The 27,631-nt window shown below is 42.8% G+C and overlaps 3 protein-coding genes across 4 annotated transcripts in view; 2 read left to right on the forward strand and 1 right to left on the reverse strand.

Moving 5' to 3' along the window:
• Positions 1 to 1,091: 1,091 nt before the first annotated feature.
• LOC147207834 (UDP-glucuronosyltransferase 2C1-like) lies at positions 1,092 to 2,981 on the forward strand. The gene has a single exon (XM_086107391.1). It carries the CDS (start codon positions 1,193 to 1,195, stop codon positions 2,663 to 2,665), a length of 1,473 nt encoding a protein of 490 aa, XP_085963517.1. The 5' UTR covers positions 1,092 to 1,192; the 3' UTR covers positions 2,666 to 2,981.
• Positions 2,460 to 6,068, reverse strand: LOC147207835 (calcium homeostasis modulator protein 6). Of its 2 annotated transcripts, XM_086107392.1 has the most exons (4): positions 4,365 to 6,068; positions 3,627 to 3,783; positions 3,425 to 3,449; positions 2,460 to 2,638 (listed from the first exon to the last, which is right to left on the reverse strand). In XM_086107392.1, the coding sequence occupies exons 1-2, from the start codon at positions 4,827 to 4,829 to the stop codon at positions 3,628 to 3,630; spliced, it is 621 nt and encodes a 206-aa protein (XP_085963518.1). In that variant the 5' UTR covers positions 4,830 to 6,068; the 3' UTR covers positions 2,460 to 2,638; positions 3,425 to 3,449; position 3,627. The 2 variants fall into 2 exon arrangements, with proteins under 2 accessions (XP_085963518.1, XP_085963519.1); XM_086107393.1 differs by lacking the exons at positions 2,460 to 2,638; positions 3,425 to 3,449 and having other exon boundaries at positions 3,542 to 3,724.
• Positions 6,069 to 6,287: 219 nt separating this feature from the next.
• nptnb (neuroplastin b) overlaps positions 6,288 to 27,631 on the forward strand; it is a 33,012-nt gene continuing 11,668 nt past the window's right edge. The window contains exons 1-4 of the mRNA XM_086107387.1: positions 6,288 to 6,686; positions 17,700 to 18,047; positions 23,242 to 23,416; positions 24,890 to 24,984. Coding sequence (XP_085963513.1) covers positions 6,611 to 6,686; positions 17,700 to 18,047; positions 23,242 to 23,416; positions 24,890 to 24,984 — 694 coding nt within the window. The 5' untranslated portion in view covers positions 6,288 to 6,610. The remainder of the gene's footprint in view (positions 6,687 to 17,699; positions 18,048 to 23,241; positions 23,417 to 24,889; positions 24,985 to 27,631) is intronic.

Here is a 27,631-nt window from a genome sequence, read left to right on the forward strand (position 1 = left end):
ACTGTTTCCAGGGTGTTTTAGATCCTATCCGAATGGGATATTACGGCCCTGATCAGGCTGGGCCACATTTTCAACCCATCTGACACGGTCAGGAAGTGAGATGGACACAAATAGTCAGCATAGCGCCAGAGGTTAAAGATGATAAAAATCAATATGTATGTACGCCACTTAAGAAAATGTTTCACATTTTACAGCCTCCGACACATGCCAATCTGGCAGTTTTTCGAATGACACACCGAAGCATTCCAAGCACCACGATAGAATGTGCAGCAGTTCAACTTTACAAGCGAGTTTTCCCCTTTGACCTATCCTTATCTGCACCCGAGTGTTAAAGAGCATGAAACTACAATGTCAAAGTCCTGCCTGGGCTGGAACCGCAAGGAATAACAATTCCTCCTCAGTAGAAGGGAATCTCTTGACAGACAAACTACATTAGATGTCAAATAAGGTAATATTGATCTTTTGTACGAGCCACATCTTAAATTGATGCACATGCAGGTGTGCGCGTGAGTGTGCGTGCGTGTCATGTGCATGTGAGTGTGTTACTTCTCTCATGTTACGCTAAAGGTCATGATGCATTCAAGTGTACATTGTGTTCCAAATGATTATGAACGATTGAAGTTTTATAAACGTTTTGAGTTTCGGTGTTTTTATGGAGGTTTTTGCATGTAGTTGCCTCTGTAATTCACACCCACTGTGAATTGGCTCCTTCGGGTGGAACATTTCTCTTTATCAATTACTCTATCTAGGTTGGTGACAGGTGCCGTAGTGATAAGTAGAACAATTGAGATCAAAGTTACATTTTTATAATAGTTAACAGAGCCAATTAAAGGGTCATGACATATATTATTCCATGTTATAACATTTTCCAGTATTGGGGCAAAAAAGAAGGTGCATTCTAATCATTAAAAAAAACAAAAAAAACTTGGACTTGTGTAATAATTCCTCGCGAAAACACTGCACTTTTCTCAATTTAAGCAAGATCATCTGTTTGGGGAAAAAAAAAAGCGTGCGAATCCCAGACCAAACGGAGTTGTTCAGAAGGTGTCTTAAGTAAAGTTTCTGTCTTCCTCATTGTAGAGTGAAGATGCTACGCTCGTGGGTCGGCCTCTTGTTTTCCGCTCTCTGTGCGACTTCTGCATATGGCGGCAAGGTGCTCGTTTTTCCCCTGGATGGAAGCCACTGGGTGAACATGAAAGTCATTATCGAGGGACTGCACTCGAGAGGCCATCAGGTTGATGTGGTGCGAACGGACGACAGCTGGTACATCATGGAAAAGTCCCCTTTCTACAATGCCATCACGCTTGACGTGGAGTCAGGCTTCACCAAAGACTTCATTGTGAAGTTTGTGGAGCAGCTGCTGCTCATCCAGCGGGAAGGGAAGTCCGCCTGGACTCGTTTCAAACTGGAAATGGAGCAAGGTGAAAAGGCCTCACAGATGCACGAAAAAACAGCCAAATTGCTCGAGTGGATTTTTGAAAATAAAACCTTGGTGGAGTCGCTCCAAAGTGCCAAGTATGACCTTGTTCTGACGGATCCGGGAGTGCCAGGCGGTGTTATTCTCGCCCACTACCTGAAGCTACCACTCGTTTTTAACGTGAGATGGACCAGCCACGGCGAGGGCCATTTAGCGATCGCGCCGTCCCCTCTGTCGTACGTGCCCATGACAGGAACGGAATTTTCTGACAAGATGAGCTTTTTCGAAAGAGTTCTGAACTCTTTGGTGTTTCTCTTTGGGGAATATCAAATATCAAAGTATATAAAACCGCATTATGAAAGGCTGATTAAGAAGTATTTAAACCCTGGTGAAAACTATCAGTCACTGTTCCAGGCAGCAGACCTGTGGCTCATGAGAGTGGATTTTGTCTTTGAGTTTCCTCGCCCCACCATGCCCAACGTCATCTACATTGGGGGCTTCCAGTGTAAACCTGCCAAGCCTCTACCGGCGCACCTGGAGGAGTTTGTCCAGAGTTCTGGAGATCACGGAGTCATCATCATGTCCCTGGGGACTTTCATTGGGGAACTCCCTAGCGACCTAGCTGACGAAATTGCCGCGGCTTTTGCCAAGCTCCCCCAGAAGGTCATCTGGAGGTATAAAGGGGCAAAACCTTCCACTTTGGGAAACAACACTCTCCTGGTAGATTGGATGCCGCAGAACGACCTTCTGGGACATCCCAAGATCAAGCTCTTTGTTGCTCACGGCGGGACAAACGGCGTCCAGGAAGCCATTTACCACGGAGTTCCAATCCTCGGGCTACCGCTCATTTTCGATCAACGAGATAATCTGCTCCGGATCGGAATGAGAGGAGCAGGGAAAAGTGTGGATATATTCACCATGGATCATGATATCTTTTTCCAGGGCGTACAGGAAGTCCTGTCTGATCCGTCCTATAAGAACAACATGCAAAGGCTGTCCAGGCTGCACAGAGATCAGCCCATCCTGCCGCTCGACAACGCCCTCTTCTGGATTGAGTTTGTCATGAGGCATAAGGGCGCAGCTCACCTGAGGACCGAGTCCTACCAGCTGCCCTGGTTTGTCTACTACTCTGTGGACGTGCTCCTTTGCTTATCTTCTGTCGTGCTGCTCATTGTCGGTGCTCTGAGCACTTTTTTTGGCTGTCTTTGTTCTAAAGTCTGCCTGCAAAGAAAAAGTAAACATGATTAAAGTTACCTAAAAGTTACTTGATTACCAATGAGCCGCACATTTCACCTGAGCATAAGTCTAGTCTGTAACATTTAAGTGTTGCGGAAATTGCTTTTGTACATTTGGCGTAATTCACGGAACTGCAGGAGCGTATAAAGTCATACACTGTTTGTGCAAGTCCTAAGTACCGTCACATTTAAGAGTCAAGACTTAAAATTCATATCGGTCCATCATTAGTGTAGTTAAAGCGAAGCAAGCCAAGTCATCGCTTTGAGCAGGTCATACAATCTTGCTCAGTCACAACACATATTTACACATTTGCTGCTTTGCGCTCATTGTCCAGCCAGTACTTGTTTGCTGTACGAACACATTCACAATCGCATAATTTCTCAAGGGTCCCAAATTCGTCTCCTTATCGTCTCTTTTTTTATTGTCTGCTCAACTTAATGCATAACCAAAATAAAGTTGAGTTAATGTTTGACCATCTCTTCACATATATGAAGCTGATGTAACAACTTACATGCCTTTGTAGCATGTGCAGCAGTGATGGATGATGTTAGTGAATTTTTCCCTTATCAGCAAACAGAGGGAGTTTTGCTCCACCATTCATTTGTATTTCTCTGGTGCAAAATACCTGTTGTAATTTAAATGCCCACATTTACCAAACACTCTCATAATTATTTAGCTTACCATATATTTTGTGCACCTACTATTTGCAAAATTGACCTCCCCTCAAAAAGGAAAAAAAAGTCATGCATTTCCAAATTGAAACTCACGTACAGTATGCGCACAAAATCCTTGATGGCTGTGGAATACAAAAATAATTTCTTTTATTACAAAACAACAATAAAACAATGTTGAAACAGAACATGGTTGGATATAAATCAAGTTCAGAACTTTTTTTTTTTTTTTTACACAATTGGGGAGGGATCATTTTTGGGCAGGGTGGGGGTCAGTGCGTGGTCAGTTTGTTACAAAGCACCTCAAGACGTCCTGGTCCGCAGAGAGCTCATCCTAAGGACGGTGAGCTCGGCGACGTCGGCATCTTGCAGCTCCTCCACTTCTTGTTGGCAGCTTTGCCTGATGACGTACACAACAAGACCCACGCAGATGACAATGAGCAGGATGATACCTAGAACCTGTGACACGAAATACATAATCGAGTGGCATGTGAGTCTCGCCGTTGTGACAATATTTTCAACCATACTGCAATAAACACTGGATGGGAATCATCAAGACTGACGTCATTACCAGAAAGAGGAGAGATTGTACAGAGTAAACGCGCACGGATTGCAGTATACAAACAAGGTCTACTGACCTTGCAGCGACTTATATACTTATACTAAACATAAATCAGGTAAGAGGTTTAGCCACTGGTAGCAAAAACCATAACTTCTGTTTTCTTTTTGTCCTATTCCTCTAGACAGGACAAACGTGGTCTTAAATAGCCTGCATCCTTTTTACTTAGCGGGACATAAATGTGACATCCACATAGCAGTTGAATGAAATACCATGTTTTCCTTGGATGGAACCGCAGAGTAGCAAATACAGTTAAAACAGCAGGGGCCCCAAAACAGAGCCATGTGGAACACCATAAAATCAAACACAAAAAGTTCGATATTACTGTGAAAAAAACAAAGAGTTAATTCCTGACTGGAGGGGTGATTCCACGGAGTAAACGTGCACGAAATGCAGTAAACAAAGGCCTCTGTCCACTCACCTGAGAGAAAACAAAGAGCTGCTGCGAACGCAGCATGAGCTCCTGCTGGGGGACACCTCCATCAGTTATTGGCTCGCACCACTTTTGCGGGGCCGCCCTGTCCACCAGCACAAATCGACCCTCCCAGTCTGTCATAGCGCAGGCGAAATACTGACCATCCAGGAAGAGCAAAATGAGCCAGACGACGGCGGGCACCACGCTGGAGAGCGACACGCTCCGGCGACACCACGCGTCACAGCGGCACCCCTGGATGATGAGCATCAAGGTGAAGGCCATGACGGCCGGGATAACGAAGAAGGCAGACGAAAACACGCCGTTCCATGTCGGGTTGCACGGACACTCGAACTCCAATTCCACCAGCTTCTCCAGTCCCATGAGGATGAAGCCGAATGCCACGTTAGAGACCAGCGGACTGTTGCTAAGTTCATCTTTGAGCCTGGTAAGCCATTGTTGTTGACTTTCCATACTAGATGGGTCCAAGAAATGGAGTTGCAGTGAAAAGCCTCAAAGAGGGTCTTGTGTTGTGAACACATTGGCAACGGCTAAGTGATGCGTAATTAACGCAGGCAGCCCTAAGTTCTCCCCCTCGGGGAACATGCCGCACTTCCACTCTCATTGGTTTCGAACAAAGGAGGCACTGACATCTCCACTGCTCATTGGCCGGGGCCAGGTTTCAGGTGGGGTTACTTTTTAAACAAACTGGAGGGAGGGCTGCAAAGTGGAACGCAAAGACAACGAGGAATCACATCTCGGAGTCTCGTCTCTTGAATGAAGGATGCAGTTTACTCATAACTGCCTTAAGAATAGTTTTGCTTCAAAAACGTTGATCCTCATTTCACAAACTTATTTTGTTCTAATCAAGGTCACGGTAGTTCTTGAAAACTGAAGAAACAACTACAAAAAAAAGAACATGAAAAAAATTGAAATGAAAACCAAAAATAATACGAACATTTATGAACACATTTTTGAAAAAAATAAAAACGAACCAACCTGCTCTAAAAATGAATCAAAACTAACTGATAACAGAGTCAAAGCAAAATAAAAACTAACTGTAATAAAAAAAAATCAAACAACTATGACCCTAATTCAGAGAGGCATCGAAGTCATTTTATTCCATCCAAATGAATGGGAATAGAATCACGATCTATTTTTGGATGTATTTGTCGCACCGCGTTCCCATCAGAATTGATCAAGGTTGTTTCTGTGTACACTTGCCCAAACTGTCCACATGAGGTCGCACTTGCAGCAGCGCAGATTCAATACAATACAATACATGCTGATTTATATAGCGCTTTCACAACAGCGACAGCTGTAACAAAGCGCTTCACAAAACAGTTAACATAAAGTAAAATAATAAACACAACAGGGGCAGACGAGAGGGATTAACCAGGGGGCCATGTTGAACTTTTCAAGGGGATATGCGTGTACGCACAACCATTCGATTAGCGATGGCATTAAATAAATAATAACGTACATTTAAAAAAAATCGCCTTTCCGTCTGATATAATGATCATCATTAAGGCAGCCGACTGGGAAGGACGCGAGCGTCTCGGTGAAGGCCATCATCATCTCTGTCGACCGAATTGCAGCATTAATATTGCACGAGAGACAGTCGGGCCATAAATAGAGGAAGTCACGTGGTCGTCGGCGCGCACTTCCTCTAAAATACAACACGATCAAATGAAGGAGAAAGAAAAGGAAGATGTGCACCTTACACGCCGCGTGAAATAACCAACAAACTGGGAGGCGGTGGAGATTGGAATCGTCAGTGTCCGTGCGTAATTACGCGCCCTTTTAAAAGTCCTCAGGAGTGAGGTGAGCCAATGCGCATCAGCTTGCGCATCTTTGAATCTTCCCAACGACGCTGTGGACAATCTCTCTGACACCCCCCTCCCTCACTCCCTCCATCCTCCTCTGCAATCCGACGAGGCTTTTCCGCCGGATATGGCCGCACATCGGCATCGCTGAGAGCCATCGGTCGCTCCCGCACCATCCATCGCGCCCCCTTTTTTTCTTTCCCTCCCTCCAAGAGAACCACCCATCGGCTTTTGTTTTTCCGCCCTGTCCAACGCCAAATCGAGGAATCTGCTGCCATGCTGCGCGCGTCTCTTCACCTCCACCATCATCATTATTATCATTAGTCGAGCTTGTGATCGACACAAGATCATTCATTTCCCACTCCCCCACCCTTCCATCACACTCCCTTTGCATTTTTTTTTTTTTTTTTGGAGCGAGACCACGACGGGATGCGTCCTGGTGCAGTGATGCTGCTCCTGGTCTTTCTGGGCAACTTGATGCCGCCCTTCGTCACGGCTCAAAACGGTAAGAAGAAGAAAAGAAAACAGATGTGACCCGTAGCGTGACTGATGCAAAGACAATAGAATAATAGAGGGGGCAAAGTGACTATAAGAGGATTTGGACTCCACTTCCTTGCGCTGCACTTACACTCTAAGATGCAGGGAAGGCTTCATGTGAAGTCGTTGAGAAATGACTTATTTGACTTTTGTGCAGGGTGTCCTTTCATGCATTTTCTTGGTGGCTGGACGAACCTAATTCTAATCGAAATCAAGGGACCGCTCTGATATTCTTTCGTGTTTGCGGGCTTGGACTAAGAGTTGCCGCTGAGGTTTTATCTGTTTTTAAACCCGCGAGCAGTTGGCCGCCCACCCCTGCCCTCAAGACTCTCCCAGTATTTTTTTGTACTACAAATATGGGGCCCAAAGCGAGTTCAAACATGTCATTAATGCCCAACTACGTCTGTGTTGAATTGAAGTTATTAATTACACCTTGTCTTGCAAGTTTAATTCATTCCACGCAAGCTCGTAACTCATTTAACTTGTATGATTTATTTGTTCATGAAATGAATTGAAATGCCACCAACCCATTCCAGCTCGAAAAATGCCCCAACTTATTTTCGTCAAATGCCTCAAATAAATTGCAGTGTAAAATGTAAAGAGCAAAGATCATAAAATATAAAGTGGAATGGAATGACATAAACTTGTTTGCAACTGCGCCTATTTGCAAATCCCCCCTAGACCCCCGCCTTTGACATTTTTTGCTGACCCCCTCCCCCCCAAACTCACCTATTTTCTGTTTTTGAAAGCAAGCCAAAACAATACAAGTGTTACTGGGTCGCCCTCTCATGGACAACGGGTGTTGTTGTCAGGTTTAATTAATTGATCGTGTTTTTTACTCAACGTTTGAGATGGCGTTTCATTTGTCGTCCATGACTGCATCTTCTGCACAAAGTTAAATAGAGAAGTATGTTTTTGCTATTCTGACAATGTGGCTACTAATTGCTCTTTAGCGACTTATACAGTTTGAGGAAAAAGTGATTTGTTTGCCCCGTGTGTGATGCCACGTCAGCTTTTGCTCAGGCGTTACTTACGCTAGTTTGTTAGCTTTGACGGGACACAAATGTAGATGGTTTGTTTGTGCTGAATATTATAACTACTAAATGCAGTCATTTATGTAACATCGGGTCATAATTGTGGACATGCTTTATGCACGGTGTTGATGATTTGCTGATGATTCTTTGTCCGTGCTGTGACAGGCTGCTGTAAATAGAGCAAATATGTCCAAACGGACTAAAGGTTTCCGCTTTACTTGCTTTGCTGAAATCTTACAAACCTCTTTTCGGAGGGCGTTAGTTATTTGTGGATTTTCGCTATTTTCTGCCAACAGCAGAGGTTCACTGGATAATCAAGCCAAAAGTCACATGCAGATACCGTAGTATATTTATGTTGTGCCTTCAAGGAGCGCGGTATCGCGAGTCACGTCCGGAGCTGCAGCCATGCGGTTAGTTCAATGTTAGCATCTGCGCCCATGCTCCTTGTGAGAATTTGCATTTTGTATGTGTGTGTTTGTCGGTTGGTAGCATTCAAGAAGTGTCTAAAGGCACATCGGTGATCCCCCCCGCTCCTCACGTCAATCAAGCGGCAGCGTAGCTAAAGCTCGCTCACAGCTAGCGGTTGAACGGACTTGTCATGTCTCGACTTTACCACTCCGCAATGAGGGTTCTAAATTGAAGTCAAATCAAAGCCAATCATACATTTCGGCATCAACGACACTGACGCCTTGCAGAAATCAACAGGCGGGTCGGTAGAAGTGGGAAAACATCAAGTCCACTATTTTGCTGTTTTCACTAACTTTGACTCGGAGAAACATTTTTGGATGGTTTCCTGTTTTCATTGGATATGTGGCCCCTGGGTTCCATCTTAAGGAAGCATGGTATTTCTTTTTGCTGCTATATGGAGGGCAGTCGGATCTATGTCCCGCTGAGCAAAATTGATGCTTTCCCCTAAAGGCCACTTTTGTTCTGTCTGGAGGAAATCAAAGCTTAGCTGGCACTAAACTACTTGAACGTCTATGAAAAGACAACAGAAAGATTATCATGTTTGGTCCCTTCGGCAGTTGCCTCAGATAAAGCCCTTCCTTTCGCAGCAGAACTCAGAAACAGTAATCAATGCCTTCGTTACATCTCGCCCGATGACTGTAAAGCATTTTATTTTGGAATGAGCCAGTCCTCTCTTCAAGCGTCTCCTGTTGGTCCAAATTGCTGCTGCTTACCTCCTAACTGGAGCGTGTAAGAGGGAGCACATAACTCCAATTCTGGCCTCCCTGTAGGGTTCATTTTTAGATTTCATACCTTTCAAATTTTAACTGGAGGCGGCATGGCTCAGTGAGTGGTCGTCTCCCAACCCTGAAGGTGGGCGTTCAATCCCTGGCCATTGCGACCTTGTCGAACTGTCCTTGAGCAAGATAATGAACGCGCACTTGCTCCTGATGCTGCATCATCAGTAGGTAAATGAGGAAACTGTGTAAAGCATTTTGAGTACTTGAGGTCAATTTAGCATAAATGTCATAGTTTTCTCATGTCTGATTTTTACTTTATGTACAGTACTTTGTATGCAGCAGGTAGTTGTTTTGAAATTGCTCTGTGAATACATTTCAGTTGAGTTGTTATCTCTAATTTCAACTTTGAGACAGACCCCTTTCCAAATATTTCAGTTCAGCAACGCTGTTTTGTTTTCGCAAGTTTTGCCTTTGAGACGGACGGATCTTGTGTAATAGCCCCTCATTTCTTCTGCAACATCAAATTTATTTACAGTACGTCAGAGTGATGAGCAAGAAATATTTTTCATGAGAAAAAAAAAATAAGACAAAAAAAAAATGCAGGGGAGGGAATTATTGTGCATACTTAAACTTAAAGCCTAATACCTCACCTCGTCTTTTCTGGGTGATAATCAGACACCCACCGTGTGATTGTTGAGGGCGGGATGAGAAGCGTTGACACAAACCTGCACTGTCCTACTTTAGAGGGGGTTGAATTTGACCCATTTCAAACAAATAAGGCAGGACAGAAAATAGTATGACAATGTAGCTGAGTGGACAATTGAGAAAATAAGTCACAGAGGTTTCATAACAAAATTGCAGCCCAGAGATTTCACTCTTTCATTTTTTTTTTTGGAGGGGGGGGGGGGCGTCTGGTGCTATGAGTCTTGGCAATGTGGAACATCTTACATCCAATAATACTTCTATTGTAGGACATATCTGGAGAGGTTTTTCTTTTGTTGAGTTAGTGCCCAAAGAAATTTTGGGGTTATTTCAGGAAAGTCTATGGAATGATTCAGGTCAGCTGTTATTTTTTTGGGGTGGGGGGGGGGGGGTGGGATTCGAAAGCTGTGTAATTCTCCGACATAGTTCAGATTGGGGGCCAAGTGATGCGTGGCTCCTTATGTAATGTTGGATTTCCAGTGGTATTACAGCCTTCAGGTTGTGACGCGCAGAGACTAATAATGATAAGTGCAGATGTAATCACGTTTTTTGTGGAGTGGGGGGGGGGGGAGTGGGTCGCAGGGGGAATCCGTAGCTATTTTCCTCCTCACCATAGGGGGAGAAGTGAAGTGGTTGGTCGAGTTCCTGCGACAGATATGAGTGCAATCTTGTTCTCCCATGCCCCCCTCCCGGCCATTCTGCCCCGTTTCTATTTTTACCACCGCGGCACGCCACCGTGGGTTTAAGGTCCTTTTGTGAAAGTGAATCCATTAACGCTTAACGGATGGCCTCCTTGTTCACAGCTGCAGCCGCCTCACCACGAACTGTGAGTCCGCTGCCAGCCACAAAGGCAGTGAGACGACACGATGCAGGGAACCCCCCCCCCCCAGACTACAACAGCGCAGGGATGAACGTATAGTATAGCTTGCTGCTGATGCTAAGTTCTACATGTAATATATTAAATGTACGGACAGAGCCCTGCCACAAGTAAAATTAAAAACCGTCGGTAACCGGCACCATCCCGAAAAAATGTTTTTGTCGAGGTAACTGTGGATTTTAATAGTTTAAACTGTAAATATACCAGAAACTATGAGTATTGAAACTCAACCTACACCATTACCTAAAAATAAATAGCTTAAAGATGATTTGGTTTAAACAAAAAAAAAATTGCAAGAGATGTACCCGTGTGTATGTCAAAAAAACTTTCAGCAACTCGGACTAGACTGAGCTCCACTCAGACATACAAAGATGATGCAATTATTATTATCATTATTATTATTATTATTATTATTTATGAAGTATTTTTCACATATGGCTGAGAATCAAAATAATACTGATGGTCGTAGAACTCTGTTCTGGTTGTCTGCCAAGTGCCAACAAATCAGCTGCATTTAGCTTTGGAAAAAGCAGAAGCAGACTCAAATTTAATGCTTTCTTTTTTTGTTTTTGTTTTGTCAACACATGTTGAAGAAGGTTGAAAACTATTCCACGCAGTGCTCTCCATTCGCAGATGAGCATCCTTATTTCGCCACCAGAGCTAACTTGAAAAGTGTTTCATTTTGGAGATAACTATGAGATTATTTCTTCTTCTTTTTTTAACCCGAAAAAAGAAGAATTTTCCTGGCTAGTTGTGGATGGAGCAGAATCAATCTATCTATCTATCTATCTATCTTTCCATCCATCCATCTTTTCATCCGTTCGGCCTCCTGTCCGTATCCATCCGTAACAATATTTAACTTCTTTTTGCACTTGAATTACACTTTGATGTTAAAATATGACTTCAACATTGACTGAAATCTGATGACGGTATAATGAATTCACTTTTAATTCTTTCCATCGCGAAAATAGAAGTCTAAATATGAACAGTTTGTTTTGTCCTAATCTTTGAAGCAGTTTCCCTGCCAACTTTTGTTCTTGATATTATTACACAAAGACACGAGCAAGAAGGCTGCACCCACAAGCACTGCACTAAGCACTAGAGTATAATAAGTGCTATTTTGCCAATAAGTGGCCCTTTTGTTCCTCTTTATTTCCGCCAAGCGCTGCAATCAAGAGAGGCGGGGTTTGCCATTTTAAGACGAGCGTTATAAAGCTGCATCCGATCCAATCAATAGAACTATGAGACAAAGGAGCGACTTGTCCATTATCGTGTTTCTTGTCCGCGCTCTGGACAAAAGGTCCATTTGTGAATCTGGAAAATATGCTGCGGGCCTCGAGCCAGCGCTTCGACCCAGTCGGTCTTGCTCTGTGTGAAATTTGATATGGACCCGCACTGAACGCAAAAACACACAACCGGCAGACGTGGACCGTACAACTGTGTAAAATAGGCAGGGATTATATTCACACGCACAGTATATAAAATCAAGTTACCCTGCATGTTTTTGGAATGTGGGAGGAAACCATCGTGAGAAAACCCACGCAGGCACGGGAACAGCATGCAAACGCCACACAAGGCCTCGGATTTGAACTCACGACCTCTGCACTGTGAGGTGCACGTGCGAACCAGCCCACATATACAGTATACTGTAAATATATATCTACAAATGGGAACAAAAACAGCAAGTAGAAACCTACCATCATAAACATGGATGAAGAGAAGCAACACTTTCGCTCAGATGGCGAACAGGTAATTATCTCACGCTATCATGACATGGACACATCCGCTCATGCTAAAAGACTTCAGACCGGTTCAGCCTTAGAGGCACCACGGCATTGCTGTTTGCCTTGCATATTTTATTATCAGGAAGTGTAGTGGACAGATGTCCCGCTATTATTTGGTGATTTATTTAAAAAAAATTTTTGAGATAATGTACAAGCTGTCAGGTTAGAGATAAGAGGCTACATCATAGTATAATGATGTCAAGTTTAGCAAGTGCATCAAGGTTTGTAACGAGCTATCCGTTAGGGTTACAAACATCGGCTCATGTGAAATCAGTTTTGCCTCGAATCATTTGACTCTGCCTCCTTTTGACCTCTAAAACATAATAAAGGGCCATGTTTGGCGGTTGTGATTACAGGGCCGGATTAGAGCGTGCCTACCCAGCAAGGGTTGCTGGGATTTACATCTTATTAAACTGTTGCCGTGCCGCTGTGATTCAAACGAGACCGCCGGGGGAGCAGTTTGACTTGAATTTGCAAATAACGGCCACATTGTGTCACATGACTCCCCCCACCTTGACATTACGTAAGGTGTACGGTCATGGTAGTGGTTGCCAGCGGTGTCGAAAGCAAACACTGACCACGCTGATGATCTCTGGACCACCGAGCCAAGTCATCTCAAGGGTAAAATATAGATGTTGTATAATTGCACTGCTTCATTGGCTACGTTCACACTGCAGGGCCTGATTCCCGTTTCATAGTTTTGCTTGGTGAATATATGACAAAAACAAATGTGACTTCTAATATGAATGGAAAGCATCCGTGAAGTGACCCGCATGCACGCAAAAAATAACGCCACGTGTTGAAGTTGGATTGAGAGAGGAATGAGACGGGGGGAGGCAAAAATATTTTGGGCAATATATACATATATATATATATATATATATATATACTGTATATATACATATATACAGGTATATATATATATATATCCCTCGATCCTCTCAATTCATGGAGACGTTTACTAAAGAGGACGTCACCTCATTGTTGCGCCGAACAAATGTAACGTCTGTTTGGCTGAATTATTACCATCACCACAAATGTCCACTTTATGCTTTATGTTCCAAGTGGGATGAAACGAAATTCAAATATAAAATTAACACTGTTTCTCTTCATAACTTTGCTGATGTAAGGAAAATCATGAGTCGTCTGCCACGAACTCTCCCCTGTCCGCTTGGAGCGCATGTTTGGCTTTTGATGACACGTAGGTCGCATGACGGGGACCTGAGCAGCCGCATCAGATACACATCAAATTTATATCAAATCTATAGCCACATATGAAAGTGCAATAACGTTTTTTTTAAATGATATACTAATCAATATACCTTTTTAAAGAGAGCAGCAAGAAACCCAAATTTTCCGTGGAGTGTATTGTAAGTTTATCAGTGTCTTATTTTGGGTTGACAAAAAAAATTAAGTGGTGTTCTGTTTTATAATTGCAGTATCACCATTCACCACTAGATGGCAGACATGATTTATTCACACTTGCACCAGGACTTATACTGACCTATTGTGCAATGTGAGTAGGCCTGATATTTTTGGGGGAGAATGACAGGGACAAACCGAGTACCTCAGTAATCTTCAAATTTGTTGGGGGTTGATTTTTGTGAAAAAATAAATAAATGCACAAAATGAGTTCTTGCACTTAATGTTGGTTTGCTGCTCAGGGGTTTTGCACTATCCTTGGATGCTAATTTTGATGCAAGCCCTTTAAACTTGGGTGGGGGTGGTGGAATTGCAGTAGGTGGTTATTTTGATGTTTGTTTCAAACGCTTTGTTTGAGAAATGTACGATGGGAATTGTCATTTCTTCAGAGCAACGTATGCATGTACTGTATGTTGTCCACATTTCACGTTTTGTCATAAATCCGGTTTGGTAGTTCGTGGTCCTTTGTGGAAAACTGATGAAAAATTGTTGACCCCCTCCATCATTTAAGTTGCCCATGCCTGATTTACAGTAGAAAATATTTCATTGCTCGATGAAAATAAATAAATAAAGCTCCTAAAACAAGTCAGTCACAATACCAGCAGCTCTCGTGTCTGGTAAAAGTGCAAAATCTGTTTGAGGACCATGCTGCAGCATATCTGCACATGCTCCCACTACCACTTCGCCACACGCACATGCACGCTTACACACACACACACACACACACAGTACCTTCTTGCATGTGACCAGTTCAGCGGTCCTTGGGGGGTTTTCCTACTCGCTGCGCTCTCTGTCTGCCTTGTGGGAGTGCAGATGGGGATCCAGGTTGTAGGCAGGCAGCTGACTCACTCTCAGGCTGCACGGCGCTTGTGTGCGGCTTGATGTTGCCTCTCAGGGGAGCTCTCTTTTATACCGACATCAGTGGAGTAACGCTTTAATGCTTAAACAACTTCGAATTTTTTTTTTTTTTTTTGCGCTACTGCTGCTGCTGAACATTGAGCCTCCCTCTCACTGCTGCTTAGATTCCTTGTAAGCCGACTGCAACTCTAAAAACAAAAACAAAAAAACTAATTTTAAGCAACGAATACCTCATATTATATCCGTAAACAACTCAGTGATAGTCCTAATATTGAAATGCAAATACTCCGCTGAAAATGCCGCTCCAGTGAAAATGCTCCATTTTGTCTGGTTAGGATTATATAAACTCAGACTTGATGCCAGTCAGTCAATTTGTGACCTTTTATTTCACGAAAATGAAACCTGCGCAAGCTTCATGAAAGTCAGCAATATTGTCGCATGGACTGGTCACCGATCAAGACATGATAACTGTGAATCAGAATCGGAACGGGACATTAGGTGGTGATCTAGCCCCGACCGAACACAATGCACAAAAGTCTGCGATGTGAACCATCTCGTTGAAAACAGGGTACAGCGCAAATTATTTGAGGGGAACGAAGCTAGCTTTTCTGACAAAGTAGCAGAGTACATCTGTAGCTGCATTCTTCTTCCCATATGACTTTAAAATGAGAATGGATGGTTGGATGAGCGCCAGCTCCTCGATGTTAGCATGCTGCTGGAATTGCACTTGCTCATTTGTTGAGCGTTGTCTGTAGTTTGTTCTGTGCGTTAATTCTCCCCCTGCTGAATACAAATTACGCCCAGCTAACCTCTTCCTTGGGTACTCACCCCGAACAGCATTCGATTGGCTTTTTACTGCATTCATTTTTCGTTATTATTATGGCTACCCTTTGCCACACGCGGAGTTGCTCAACGCCTCGCACGCATACCATCGTTGTAAAGAATGTCACAATAAATGTGTCAAATTGAAATTCTGCTTTTATGAGTGTAGGCGTATTAGACTTGGTTTCACCCTCCGGAATTATGTTGTGAGCTTGATGGAAGCAGATGTTTGCAGAGAAAAGGAACAAATGCTAATCAGAACTGGAGGCATCGCGCTTCGAAGGTGGCATTGTGAGTGCCAAATACCCTCCGACGCATCGTTGTTTTTTTTTTTGTTGTCTATTTTGTTTGATTTAAATTCCTGCCAAATTCCGCTCACAATTTCTGCCCTCCTTTTATCAAATTCATATCCATCTGGCTGTGAGTCATGAGCATGTTTTCGGCAACTGAACTGTTACTATGGTTACCAAAAAAAAAATCATTTTGTTAAGTACGTGATTTTTTTTTTTTGGCTGGACTTTTGACATTCTGTTCGAGTCAACTTGCCAAATGACAGAGATCACAAGTTTGGGGGAGACTGCATTTCACATCGACTAAAGCCGAGTGACAGTAAAAAAAAAAAATGTAAAAATGAGTGAACTCAAAACTCTGCAGCACGGTTGCCTAGCGGCAACCATATCTGCCTCACAGTCAGTCGATCCGGATTCTAATCGTCAAAGTCTCGCCCAAAGTCATTTGGGAAAGACTCCAGTTCAAATGGAAGAGAAAAAGGATGGATGGAATGATGGATGGATAGACATCCAAACTGCAGGCAACAATGAACGGCAACCCCTTTCCCTCGAGGCACGAAAAAGTCGGGAGGTGCGTCAGACTGAGTTCGAAGTAAATGGGAGCGTCAGAAGGAGTTATTGCTTCATGTTAGTAGGAGGTGCGCCTATGGGTCCCTTAAAGGCTGGAACTTCATCACACGCAAGACGTTTGGTCAAGGTCTGACCTTGTGGGGTTGAGTTATCCGAGTTCTGTATTTTATGGCGTTTCACCGGCACGGTGCATGACGTGCAATGACAAAAATTCCATTGCTGCACCATTTGCCATTGCAGATCCTATCAAGTATTTGTAGTTGAAATTTGAGCGCAATCAAATAAGTCTGTCATCATAGGATCTCTGGAAATGACCAAAAATGACCCTAACCTGGCTCTCTGTCTTCTTGGGCATGGGTTTTAGAAATTCTTTTGCCACTATACTTTCAGGTTGCTAATTTTGTCCAAAAATTGTGACCTTTACCCTTCATGTAATTTTCACAGAAAAAAAAGTTTTTGATTCTGGGAAATAGCTCACAAATGGCCTCAGACTAATGACTAGGAATCAGACTATTAAAAAAAACAAAAGTAATTGTAAAGTCGAAATGAATTTGTTGTCGGACTATGAAATAGTTTCTGCTCGGACAAATCTGGAGTGACTTGGGAAAAAAAACAGCAGATCAACAGCATCTTTGTCCCAATTTCCTCTACCGATCAAGGACAAAGTGAATTTGAGGTTGTTCCTTTTTTTCCCTTTCTTTTGTTTACAACTGACAGGCTTCGGGGGAGGTTGAGAAGAGTATCTGTGGTCCAGGTGATTTGTCATTAGATGAAGTTCATTAGGGCTGTCAGTGTATTGTTGGGCTGACTACCGATGTGGAACTGGAGCGTGAAGGAAACCCAAACACACACTGCTACATGTGTAGCGTTGGCGGTGACACCGATGGGATCCCACTTCATGAACAATACTGCAGTGTTCCCGGTGGAATACTACCGTCTGATGGCATTCCAAAGTGTCAGTCATTCAGTGGTCTGTAGGAGAGGTAATGGCGGTTTGACTTTTCCTCAAATGGATTTTGGGAGAAAAACAAAACAAAATGCGCTCTTGAATGTCCCGCTCATCCAAACTGAAGGTCGGTCGACCTCATTTTCTCTGTCACAGCAATATCTGCTCGGGATTAAAGGAGATTAGTCGTATTTCCATTCCTCCCCACCCACCAATGTGTGGCATTTTCTGTAACGTGCTGTTAATAGGTGCTTGATTTGTAATTTAACTGTGCAGGCTAGTTTAAGTATTCAAAAACCTTCAATGTCCCAATGGAATAACCGTACAATGACACAGCAGAGAAATACCAATTTAACAGTGGAGACACTGTTGATTCCGTGTCAACTATTTTTCCAAGCGGTACTCTAATTACATTGAATTTCCTTTACGCTCCATTGGTGTTTTCTCACCCTATCTACTGCTCTAACAGTCTTGTCCTCTTGTTTTCAGCTGGGTTTGTGAAGTCGCCGATGTCCGAGACGAAGCTCACCGGGGACACATTTGAGCTCGACTGCGAAGTACGCGGTAACCCCACCCCAGAGATCCAGTGGTGGTATTCCGAAATCAACCGAGCGGACTCGTTCAAGCAACTGTGGGACGGAGCCCGCAAGCGCAGAGTGTCCATCAACACGGCCTACGGCACCAACGCTGTTAGCGTTCTGGGCACCACGCGCCTCACGCTGGAAGACTCTGGGACCTACGAGTGCCGAGCGAGCAATGACCCCAGGCGAAACGACCTGCGGCAAAACCCCGCCATCACCTGGATTCGGGCCCAGGCCACCATTTCGGTGCTACAGAGTGAGTAGTGCATGTCCTTGAGATGAGGAATGAAGTCGTAATCTTCTGTCCTAACCACTCCATCATGTGCGGTAAAATGTGATTGCTCGGATATGTGACGGATGGATGTCACACAACAGCAGTGATATAAAGTATGACCTCTAAAATCCCGATACGATCATTTCATTTTTCTTTGGTTTCCCTCTTGATTTGTCTCTCTCATAAGCCTTTAAATATTTATGGCATATGTTAACAAATGTAGGAATACTGTACTGTTGCTATCCACATTTTTGGACTCCCTCTCCCATCCACGTCACTGGCTTCTCTTCTAAATACAGTGGTACCTATACTTATGAAGTTAATTGGTTCTGGTAGAAATTTCTTAACTAGAACAATTTGTAAGTAGAGACACGTTTTTCATGTAAATGCCCTAATCCTTTCCAAGCCACCCAAAATTCAGACCTAAATCTTTTATCAAGCATAAAAAAAGCATCGAAATATGTAACAAATACATGTTACAATCAGATTATTGCACAATAAATGACAGTTGTGCACATTGTAAAAAAACAAAAATAGAGTAAAGAATTGAAATGGTCATTTCACTTTTAACTGCATCCTCATCATTTTTTTTGCCCTCTTTAGTTCATGTTCTCTCTCAGAAGTGGTTTTTGCCTGGCGTTTTGTAAAGAACTGATCCAAGGACATTTGCTTTAGTGGGTTTTTAACAATCTTTCGAAAATGTCCAAGGCAAACATCAGCATAGTGAGCAATCGCCCGACTGGTGAACATTTTTTCTGGGTGATTCATATTTCCGTAAAACTATCCGAACGCCTCATGGCCCGAGAGGCTAATGGCGAGGATGCTGCATAGATGCCTATCTATCAATCTACACACATAGATACATACGGTAGAGGTTTCTCTTAGCCAATGGGATGCCAGGATGATGTTCGGCAGTAGCCAATGGCAGAGCAGCTATAAGTATGTTGCATTCAGGAAATTTGGAGCTGTTAGTAGCAGCCCATACTGTATTTTTACCTTTCGTATTTTGAAATTTATTTCGTAACGAGAGATAATATTTTCCTGTTGCTTGAACATTTCGTATGAACAGAAGTTCATAAGTAGAGGTACCACTGTACTAACTTCATCGATTCACTCTTTCTGATCGTAACTGTGACTGTCATTTTGGTTGCTTCTCTTGCATTTCTTGGATTGTTGTCTTTAATAGCATGCTCATCCCATAGTTCTTTTTTCATTCTTCCTATAGCCTTTACATTCAAATTTGATTGGGAATCCAAGGTGACACGAACGGACATTAGCGGTCAGCCTCTCTCAAAAAATGATATCATATTTCAGCTCTTGAATGGGGTGGTGATCCAATAGAAGAACCAGACCCCGTTGGGTCCTTCATTTCACCTTCGGATGAGACGCATTTTATTTCCATGAAAGAGTCTCCCTGGACTTGCCTGAGCATAGTGTAACCTTCTCAGACAATAAGTGTGTGACTGTGAATCAGTAAAGACATTATAGGCCCTTAAACCCTCTGCTCTGTGCACACAAACAGTCAAACAAACCGAATGGTTAAGTGGACCTTTTTAATCTGTGCATGCTCGGCCGCTCGGCCCACTGAAGCACAGCGAGACTTAGAAGGCTGTTAGTCATCGTGAGCGTATGCCAGAGAGGCTGAAAGGTTGTCAGATCCTTGCCAGTGCTTCTGACAAATCTGGATGTATATATTTTAACATCATTTGATTTGGGCGAAGTTCATTCTTTTTAGCATATCACAGACTGAAAATGTGCACACTCTGTTGTTACTTCATAAGAAAGCTGCACATACATGGTTTCATCCACGGCTATTGAACAGGACGTTACTTTGACTTGAGCTGGAATTTGAATATAAATGGCTAACCTCTAAATTCTGAAATGATCTGTTTAAGGATTTCCTATCAACCTCCACTTTGTCTCAATTTCTCATGTTGTTTTTTTTTCCCCTTGAGACAATGTTCTAAATACCGTATTTTCCACACAATAAAGGCACCCCTAAAAGCATTCAATTTTCTCAAAAGCCTATGGTGCGCCTTATAATCCGATGCACCTTTTATATGATTCGACATTCTGATTTCTTGGACGTAGTATTTTAAATGTTCTGTCAAGCTGCAGCGGTTGAGAAAGTTCTATATAAACATAGCTGTATTGCATTGGATTCCCCCTTAGTATAGTGGATGCATAACACAACCACAGCCACTATTGTAGCTTCTCTTCTATGCGCCTTACAATGCGAGGCGCCCTATATATGAAAATAGTTTTAAAATAGTCCATTCCTTGAAGGTGCACCTTATACTCCGAAGCGCCTTATAGCGCGGAAAATATGGTAATATTAAAAAAGACAATCTTGTAACTGTCATAAATGTGCAATATGTTAAAAGCAATAAATTGGGTAGTCAACCTTTGATGCCATCATGGATGTGTAGCGTCTAAGCATAAGGTAATTCAAGACTGAGTTGCAGAGCATGAAGACTTCGCATGGTCTTTTTTCAAAGATTTTTAACTGCAATATATATACACTGTTTGATGGTCACTGATTCGGAGGTAAAAGTACAGAGGAACTGCTTGTCCTTAAGAAGGGAATCACATTGACACTAAACACAGCTCAATTTGCGGAGTACATTCTGTTGTTCTCTAATTGTTGCGATTTCTGTTCTCTCCTTTTTGTACTGAGCAGCAAAGACAGAGACTACGTTAAAATCCGACTTCCATTTCTGGATTACTTTTCCATTGCTCATGCAAACTCCAAAAACACCAGGCAGATTCTCAATGTACATTTTTCAAAGATTCCGGACTCGCCAGTGCTGTGACATTCCTCACAGTGGCTTTTCTCGCCTCTTTTTAGCCAACAGTGAGTGAGTATTAGCGGTACATGCGATAATACAGTCACATTTTGAGTGGAGTGCTACTTCCATTAACTTCAGTGAGTTACACTCTGTGCTTCAAATCACAGTAGTTGCATTTAAGAGGGACCATTTGGTGTAACTTAATAAGCTTCAAATGGACCTGATTTTCTTTTGCAACAGAAGACTAAAAATCCCTGTTCGGAACAAGCAGTGCAAACATTTGGTACACTGTTCTCTATATGTCGGTCATTTCGAGGGCAAGGGTGTCATTATGCCCTCAGCCCTTTTCATTTAAAAAAGTTTTGTTTTGCAGCAAGCCTACCTTACAGTCAGGAGATCAGGCTTCCAATCTCCATGAGAAGTCCGCATCTTGTCACCGTAATTGAATCATTTTTTTTTTCGCTGGGTACTTTGGTTTCCTCCCACATCTCCAAAACATATGTGAGGTATTCTGATGATGCTAAAATACCCGTAGGTGTGAATGCCAAGGTGAATTGTTGTTTGTCGACATGTGCAATGCAATTGGCTGGCTCCCAGTCCAGAGTTTATGAGTATAGCCTGCCTCATGCCCACACAGCTGGGATAGGCTCCAGCTCACCAGCTACCCTTTTGAGGACAGGCACGACTTGATTCTTTTGATTTTGTTTTATACATAAAATAGTGTGATATAGGGGGAGAGGAGAGAATGTGTTTCCCCTGCCTATTTATAGGGCACATTTTATCTTGAGCTTCGCGCATCGTACACATAAAGTCTTCAGCGTTGGCTATTGACAGGGCATCCTTATAACAACCCTGTGTGTGAATTGCCTGTGGACCACTCTTGCCGAGTTGGCTAAATGTTAATTTATGTACCTCATGTTGTGTCTGTATGCATGTCTTGAACGTGCTATTAATAGAACATGCTTGGCTGGGGGACAAGCGAGGGAGGAGCGGGAGTGATTTCCCTGTAGCTAGTGCGCATACAGCAGTGCGGGAAGATGGTGCTGTGAATGCTAATAGAAGTCACTCGCTAGTCATCTTTTGCCGACCGGCTCGTGGCTTTGCAGGAATCAGTTGCGTCACGATGCTACGGCGCTCTACTCCTCCCCCCTTCTGGGGTTTCATGGCCGTCGTGGTGGGTCTGCCCTGGAAGCAAGCCTCCCACTCAAGGCGGCGCAGAGGACAGACACACTCTACCCTGAACGTCCTTGAGAAATAAATTGCGGAGTGACCAGGGATCGCTGTTACTTGGAGGGCAAAATCATGCAGCAAAGCAGTAATGTAGAATGCCAGTGATGTGTTTGATGTTACGTCTAGTTTAGAGCTTATTTTCCACAGAAAATTTGCCAAAACAGGTTTACAGCAGTGTGTACTACAAGATTGAACATCATAAATCAATTTAAGGTGGTACACGGTTTGTGACAGAGTTCCATTAGTACAGCAGGCACATGGGCCGAATTGATTCAAAAATCTGAAGATGCTGTAACAAAGATGTTCAACTAATATTTGTCATGTGCCGCATCAGAGTTATGGTTTCCCTCAGGGGTCCATTATGACTGTGAACGCAGGCAATTGCAGGATGGCCTCATTTTATTCCATACACACAGCAAATTGATAGATCACAAGTTTGGAAATCAGAACCCAGTCAGAAATGTATTTATTTTATTTTCGAAGGGTGACTCGAACCCCCAAAAATGCTTGAAATATCTCAAATTTGTTAAAAGTGAAGACAATTTGCAATTTTGGTATTTACAATACAATACAATTTTTGTCAAGAAACACATTATTTTGCCTTTGCGGGCCAGATAAAATGATGTGACAGGCCACCTATAGACCCCGGGCTTTCAGTTTGACACCAGTGCACTGTAGTAGATCACTGACCTCCGCTGATTATGTCCTAATTACAGTAAATAATTGTATGAAAAACACAAAATATGAAAGAATCAAATGAAATGACGCATTCTCGTGTCTCTCAGTCAGTTGTGGAGCGTATATTCCTAATTTAGTCATCTGAGGCAAATGAAGTGCACTACTTGGCTGCAACCAGCAGGGACTGGATTAATTTGCGTCTCGAATAGTATTTATTGATCTAACACTTTTTCACAGGACTCTATATAATGTCTCAAAGAAAGTAAATCGACATATTTGTATTTTTCTAATTTTTCTAATTTAATTTGGTTGTTATGAGGTCTAGCTGCTGTTTCAAAAAATTGTTCAATACACCAAAGCCAGCCGTTCACAAATGTCTCATCCGAATAGCAGAAAGCTTTAAATGGTCCTGCTGAATATTGCAAGCAGTACACTGAGCCTCGCTCCTGTGATCAGCCCGGACCGTCTCTGTCTTGCAGAACCAAAGATCAATGCCTCTGATCAGATCATCCTGCCGGCGGACTCCCCTGGCGTCCCAGTTGCTCTACATTGCAACCTCACCACCGCCCACACCGCACACACGGAGAGCTTCTGGGTGAAGAACGGAAGGGAGATCGCAAACACGCGGACTGAGCATCGGACCACAGCGTACAGGTGTGGTTTTGAGGACTCTGCGTTGCAGAAAATTCTGATGGAAAGTGAATTAAAGGCCCAAAGTTCATCAGACCGTGTCAAGAAAAAGGCAGCAAACTGATTGGCTTGCTGGCAGTTGACCTTCTGATTTTTTAATTGCCTCTCTGAATCTTTCCCTCTGAAAATTGTGTTGATTGGCATCCTTGGAAAAAGCAAAACATTAAGTCGGATTTTGAACTTAATCTATACAGTGGTTCCTCTACTTCTCTTCAAACGAAATTTTCAAGTTACGAAATGCCTCAACAGGAAAATATTGCCTATTTATATACTAATATACTAATACTATACTAATATACAAAATTAAAAAAATAATCAAGATACGAAAGGTAAAAATACAGCATGGTCTTTTACTTGCAGCTCAGAGTTTCTTGAACGCAACACACTAAAAGCTGCTCTGCCATTGGCTATTACCTGGCATCTTCCTGGCATCCCATTGGCTAAGAGGGCCCTCTACCGTATGTGTCTGTGTGTGTAGAATTGTAGATAGATAAATCGATAGACGTGTCTGTGCAGCGTCCTCGTCATTCGCCTCTCTGGCCATGAGGTGTTCAGATTGTTTTATGTAAATGGGAATCACCGAGAAAAAGTGTTCACCAGTCCAGCGATCGCTCACTATGCTGATGTTTGCCTTGGACATTTTCAAAGGATTGTTAAAAGCCGACTAAAACAAACGTTCTTGGATCAGTTCTTTACAAAACGCCAGGCCAAAACCTTTTCTAGGAGAGAACACGAACTAAAGAGGGCAAAAAAACGATAAGGACTGTGTTAAAAGTGAAATGACCGTCATTTTTATTTTTTACTCAATTCTTTGTTTTTTACATTGTGCACAACTCTAATTTATTGTGCAAAAATCTAATTATAACATGTATTTGTTACATATTTTGCTGCATTTTTATGCTTTAGAAAACATTTATGTCTGAATTTTGAGGGGGTTGGAATGGATGAGGGCATTTACATGGAAAACGCATCTCTCCTTACAACATTTTCTAGTTGAGAAATTTCTTCCTGAACCGATTAATTTCTTAAGTAGAGGTACCACTGTACTCAAAGCGATAAACCCCGGCCTTCGGTATCAACTTTGTACTGTCACAAAGGATCACCGATGGAGCACAAAGCCACATTGTCGCCCCTGTAGACAAACCACAGACTCTATGTAGCCACAAGATAGGACCAATTGGTCACTTCCTTGTCACATTACATCAGTGATATTCGGAAGATTGCGGCTAATATGCCCGTGGTTCCCCTGCCTGCAGAATCCTGAGCTGCCGCTCTGTAATATTCCAGCATCATGCCAACACATTGTTCGCCACGGGCTCTCCGGTCCTCCGAGGGCTTCGCTGCTGTAGTCCCAGCTAATTAGTAGTGCTTTACTTCATTGCTTTGAGTGACTGGTAGGTTTAAAACATGGCATTCATTGTTTCTGTCTTGTTGTAGAATTGGTAAACCACGGGCAGATGATTCTGGGGAATACATGTGTGTCTACACATTCGAAATGGCTCCGAATGCAAATGCAACAATTGAAGTCAAAGGTAAGATTATTGCAATGCCTAACTGTTTATGATGCCAAGCCCCTTTGCCTGTTAGATTGTCTTATTGTTCTCTATCAATGGCACCAACACGGAATTGGGAACAAAGACAATCCGGTGGTATTCTGGCTTCGTCGTGTATTGCGCAATGCCAGGGAAGAACCTTTGGTCAAATCACACCAGAATGGGAATCGCAGAGTATGTCACGATGGTATTTATCAAGATATCTCACCAAGGATAACTACTGTAAAATATCATGTGACAGTGATTGTGGAGAGCGTATTTGAAGAACCATCAACCGTCAAAACATCACATCTAGGCAGCTAAAGAAGATTCATAGAACGTTTTCATGCACAAGATGATTTAATTCAGAAATACTACCAAGAATACGGCAATCAATCACCTGTATATAAGTATCAGAATATGCCCTTCATTTATCATCTAGATAGTATGTTGACGATGCAACGGTTGGAAAGTGCACAAGTGCACGTACGTTGACATTGAATGATGATATTACCAGAGGTTCTCAGTTTATGACAACTTTGACATAATACAAATCTGTACGTATGTCCAAACCTTTAGTCCATCACAAACCTACACTAACGTAGTATACATTATTGTAGCTGGAGACTTATCAAATTAAATACGATGAAATTTTATGACCTGGTTGACTTTAAAATCGCCCAATTAATGTACAAAACACACCTGCTCTGCCAAAACATTCAGAAGTTTTTTGAAATTCGAGAAAGCAGCTATGATTTAAGAGGTACCAACTTATTCAAAAAACTCAAAACAAGAACAAACATCAAGCAAAGAAGTGTATCTATCAAAGGTGTTAATCTGTGGAATAATCTCGAAACGGACCTGAAAATGAGTAAATCGCTTGCTGAGTTCAAAAACAAATTCAAAAAAATAGTACAAACAATCTACATCAATCAGAGTTAAAATGATAAATTCAAAACATTAAATATAATGATAAATCAGAACTAAGTTGATAAATAGAGAAAGGTATATAAATATCCATTATGAATACAAGAGAAAATTGACACAAGAGTGTCAGGGTGTGGAAGTATATAATCCCGATACAAACCAAAAATTGTAAAAATATCACGGTTAAGGGTAAAGTATGAGCCTTAATGGTGATTTCTTTCTTCTTACTTTTTTCTTTTCTGATTGATATAAAAATGATTTATTAGATACAATCACATAACGGGGTAGGACTAGATAAGTTTTTTACTTCTTCCTACTCCCTTGAACATAATAACTGTGTTGAATGAAGATTGACTCTATCAATATTCTATCCCACCCTTACTACTCTTTGGGACATACTGAACTGTGACGCTAATGAGGTCACGTTGTATAGGAAATGGATGAACGGATGGATAGATGGAGAGGACATCATTGATTTTCTGCTGAGCCATAGCAAGATAGAGATGTCCTAGAAAAGTTAACAACCTGAGGCTGTGTGAAGTGACTCCTTGTTGACAAAGATGTTTGAACCCATCCTGTGCAACGGTTATGACAGGAAGCTCTCCCGAGGCTGTTGTCACTCTTGGCTTTCGCTCAGATGACGGTCTTCACAAAATGGACAGGCGACCGCAAATGTTCAGCAGACATGCAAACACGGAGCTCTCCTGCAGGGCATTTCTAGGGTCGCTTGTCAAAATAGAAGCGCTCTTGCGATTGGAAACTGGGTTATCAAAGGACCGATTAGCAGGTTATGTAAACAGTGCTCGAAAAGCCGAGCGACCAGGCGAACTCATCTGCTGTACCACACAAACTGACGGCCAAGCCGTCGCTTTGAATAAGGAATCCTCCCTGAGAAAGGGCAAGTGAAGACCCTGTTCAAGAGAAGCTTGCCTGCGTGCGCTACATAAGCCAATTTGCTGTGGCATGGCTAGGCTGCATACTGAGCACGCCCTGCCTTATTCTGTGGTTGTCTTAGAGCGCTGCCTGATTGCGTAACATGGGTGACGAGTATGCGTGTGTGTGTTCTGCTTTTTACTGGCTCAAGAGCTGACGGGACTCGTGTCCGTTCAAAGTGAAGTGTCCTGGCTGTCGCCGTGGCTGCAGGCCTGTGACTGTTGAGGCTTTCTATGTGTCCCCCGGGAGGGAAAGCCAGTCCCTTTCACTGGACACAGGGTGCCTGAGTTTGTCCTTTATGTTCATCAGTGCCAGAAGAAGCTCCTGCCAGATTGATAACCTTTACATCACTATCCCCAAATGCTCTTTTAAATTTTCTTGAAGTGTTTGCAATCATTTGTGACCTAGGTAGAGAGCCCGCTGTTATGCTAGCCAGCTTTGCACTGTGCTTCTTGGCAGCCGATTGCTGAGATCCCTCGCCTACAGTGTCCTTGGCACACTCATCCTTGCAGGACTCAGCTCTAGAGGCAACAGATGGAGGCTTCTGTGATGTTGTAGGATTAAGGCTGTGAATCCTGTCCCAGCCATCTCTGTTGAAGCACGGGAGTTTATTGTCTGCGATACTAAGCTCACTGCCACTACTCATTTGGTACCTAAAAAAAGCCCTAACCCGCTGAATGATAATAACATTTACTCGTGGCAGTATCAGTAATAGTACTATGCTAAAGTCATAACTGTGGTTTTGGCAATGTTATACCGTCAAAATACAGGAATGTTATTCTAACAC

This window comes from Hippocampus guttulatus, chromosome 3 (genome assembly GCF_054856545.1).
Source record: "Hippocampus guttulatus isolate MCC_2025c chromosome 3, RoL_Hgut_1.0, whole genome shotgun sequence".
Lineage (NCBI taxonomy): Eukaryota > Metazoa > Chordata > Actinopteri > Syngnathiformes > Syngnathidae > Hippocampus > Hippocampus guttulatus.

Bases quoted from the DNA above. Each gene is read 5' to 3' on its own strand.
- LOC147207835 (XM_086107392.1), bottom strand. From the start codon at position 4,829: ATGGAAAGTCAACAACAATGGCTTACCAGGCTCAAAGATGAACTTAGC. The intron at 3,784-4,364 runs GTGAGTGGACAG...TTCGTGTCACAG, and splicing joins AGCTCTTTGTTTTCTCTCAG to GTTCTAGGTATCATCCTGCT.
- LOC147207834 (XM_086107391.1), top strand. From the start codon at position 1,193: ATGAAAGTCATTATCGAGGGACTGCACTCGAGAGGCCATCAGGTTGAT.